A 3,071-nucleotide genomic window follows, 5' to 3' on the forward strand; every position below is an offset into this window, starting at 1 on the left:
TCTTGACCAACATTAACCAGCCTCAAATATATGCAAAAAACATCAAAGCTGACTGTGCCAGGAAGAAAGTAAATCAGAAAGCAATCAGAAAACCAACCCTGGGGTACTGAGAGGCCTCCTGGACTTTGCTGTTTGATCAGGGGAGTTAAGTGTTAAAAACTTTTGTTATACTTGTATTAGGATCACACAGCAATTGCGCATAAATTGCCAAGTTAGCTTGTAGGCAGAAAGAGGTGGAAGAAAAGCTGCACCTCCCTTGACAAGGAGTGAAGAGTTGTCACTGAAAGACAATGGGCAGAGGAAGGCTGAGGAATAGCATCAGAAACAACCTGCAACAACAGCAGGGGGTAAAGCCTGTGGTGGTCTGCTGCAGCATATCCACGGGGGCCAGCATCTAGATGCACAGACACAACCTGACCCTGCAGAGACTGTCTCCTCCACATACCATGTTTTGCTCCAAGGAGGAAGCCACAGGGATCTAGAGAGAGGGTCTTTTCAAACTGATTCTGATGCTTTACAGTTCAAATCTATCTGAAAGGAGGGACGTCAGCAACAAGAGCCACCACAGCGAGTCTAGAGGGAAAATGGAGCTGCACAAGGGCACAACCCTGCTGGAACAGGGAGAATAGTTGGCTTTACTGAGGCTGAGTCTCCTCTCTGCTATGCCAGGGTAGCAGAGATCTCCATTTCACATGCTTTCAAGCAGCCCTCCGGATCTTGCAGAGCTGCTGAAGTTGTCCCTGTGAACAAATGGTCCTTTCTAGCTTCTCAAATTCTGTACAATAGCAAGGAAAAAATACTTGACAGTATCTCTTTAAAGATAAACACACTGTAAACAGGAGATCTCCCCCGCCCCGGTAGCTTTCTTCCTCCTGCTTGTGCAAAACCAGAGGTTGTGACCTTCCCTGGGGTTCAGGCACAAGGACAGGATGCATGAGAATAAAGTTGCCTCTGTTTGCAGCGATACCATAGCTAATAGCACCAAGACCAACACTTAAAACATGCCTAATTTGAGGGCAGGGAGGATCTGGGTTTGTTTTTCTTGACTGAACTAGAAAGTTCATCTTTAAATCTGTTCAGCTTCAAGCATGTGAGCTTTTGGCCTCCTTTAAACAGGGGAAATACCATTCTGTTTCTGAAAAGGAAAAAAAAAAAAGCACATGGAAGAACAGTTCGGCAGTCAGTAAAAGTTTGGCTAACAAAAGGACTCCAGAGTCACGTAAAGAACATTTAATCCATGGATTATAGGCTCGCACCTGGCAGAAATGCATGTGTAAATACAGGCGTGCAGAGCGTCTACACGCTGGGCTAAGGCAGAGGGGAGTTCTGTAGCTAGGAGAGAGAAAGGATTCTTACTACTGATTTTCATAGTTAAATATTTCTCACTCGCACTCACACATACGCAGGCTGTTCCCAGAGAGCTCAGCCTTGGGAAGGATAAAGGAAAGGGCTCAGTTCGGTTTGGGCTGGTGCTGAGTAGCTCCTCTTCTGTTTGCAGTGGTTGTGCAGCAAACTCTTATTTGCAGGCAGAGTTTTTACTGCATTAATTATCCTGTGAGTCACTGGGTAATGGACAGTAACTTGGCTCTCCCAGCTGTTAGAAGGGTGTAATTCAGCTCTAATGCAGCGGGTTGTCGAACACAGCATCTGGCAAGATGGAAACTTTCAGTTTCTTTTCAGGCCAGCTGTACTCCTTTGGAAGTTTAAACTGTAAGACAGTAAAGAGAACCAATTAATGTATATTGCTGCAACCTAATGCACGGAAAAAACCAAAATCGTTGCAAAGGCAGGCTGCCTCATGCTATTATTATTTTTTAAAACAAGAGGCCACTAAGAAAACATTTCCCCATCAGTATGTTTTGGACAGCAGTGGACATTAGATAATGTGGCCTGTGCCTCAGCTGCCAAAGCAAAGTTCTGAGATTTCAGCCCAAGCACTGTTTATTTCATCAGACGAATTTTGGAGAGTTTCTGCCCCCATCACCGTTTCCCCTCCCTGACCTCTCTTAAAATTCGCAGCACAAGGATCTCCGCCCACACCTGACCATGTCCCTTTCCTTTCACCTACCCTATCCCCCAGAGCCCCCTGTTTGCTTTAAAGAGAGAATTTCGTCAGCTTTAAAAATTCTTGCTTGTACAGGGTGGGATGCACGTGAGCTAGCATGGATCTGCTGGCTGACAGGCTTGCAAACGGCCACCACCACTGGGAAGGCAAACTGCCACCCTGGCTGGGGAGAGCCAGCATGCCTGAACAGCATTTCTGCTCCAGCCCTACCCACCTCCGGTACAAAGGCTTTGCAGAGCGCCTGTACAATGCCTCATATTCACACAGGCACTCGGCTGCTCAGGCTGTTTTGCAAACATTGACTGAAGCACGGGCAACAGAACTTTTTTTTTGCCCCAGTCTGGTTTACACAGCATTGCCTCCAACCAGTGTTTCCCAAACAAAGCAAGTGCACTGGTCCTGTCCTGATGTCGCTCCAGGGCACTTCGCCTTGGGCTGGGAAGTCACCCCAACATCTCAGATCCCAAACACGACCATGAGGTGACAAAGCTCCAAGGAGCCTTACTACCAACCCTTCTCACAACCATGTTTGACAGGGGGGGTGAGGTGGGGTAATCTCAGGCTACAGATCTGCCTCACAGCTGGATGGCAACCAGTTCTGGACAAGCATGTCACACCATACCAGCACCTAGACTGAGGGTGCAAAAACCACAGGGGACTGCCCTGGAAGCCAGTTTGCAGCATGATGTTGTTTTTAAGACTCTGCTACACCCATGCTGTAGCACCATTTGACACCCCCAGGGACTCCCAGGGAGGAATCTGACCAAGATCCCACACCACCAGTGACAATTTGGAACAGTTACAGATACAGTGGTCTTCTCCTAGGAGTGTCCTCAGACCAAGGCCAGCAGCACCGTAAGCTTCCCAGGGGCTACGTGAATTAGAGAGCTGGTGCATGGGGACAGCAACCTGCGAATCATCCATCTTTATTCAATTACTCGTCTTTCCTCCCGTAAACCCCCCATTTCTGAAGGACATTAACACACACTCAGTGGTAGGTTCCTGC

General features: G+C 47.7%; 1 protein-coding gene across 1 annotated transcript in view; it reads right to left on the reverse strand.

Annotated features, from left to right (window-relative positions):
* Positions 1-1,215: 1,215 nt before the first annotated feature.
* Positions 1,216-3,071, reverse strand: part of SUFU (suppressor of fused homolog (Drosophila)) — an 85,231-nt gene continuing 83,375 nt past the window's right edge. The window contains exon 11 of the mRNA XM_010080567.1: positions 1,216-1,708. Coding sequence (XP_010078869.1) covers positions 1,619-1,708 — 90 coding nt within the window. The 3' untranslated portion in view covers positions 1,216-1,618. The remainder of the gene's footprint in view (positions 1,709-3,071) is intronic.

The sequence above is a fragment of the Pterocles gutturalis genome, unplaced genomic scaffold, assembly GCF_000699245.1.
Source record: "Pterocles gutturalis isolate BGI_N339 unplaced genomic scaffold, ASM69924v1 scaffold23289, whole genome shotgun sequence".
NCBI lineage: Eukaryota > Metazoa > Chordata > Aves > Pterocliformes > Pteroclidae > Pterocles > Pterocles gutturalis.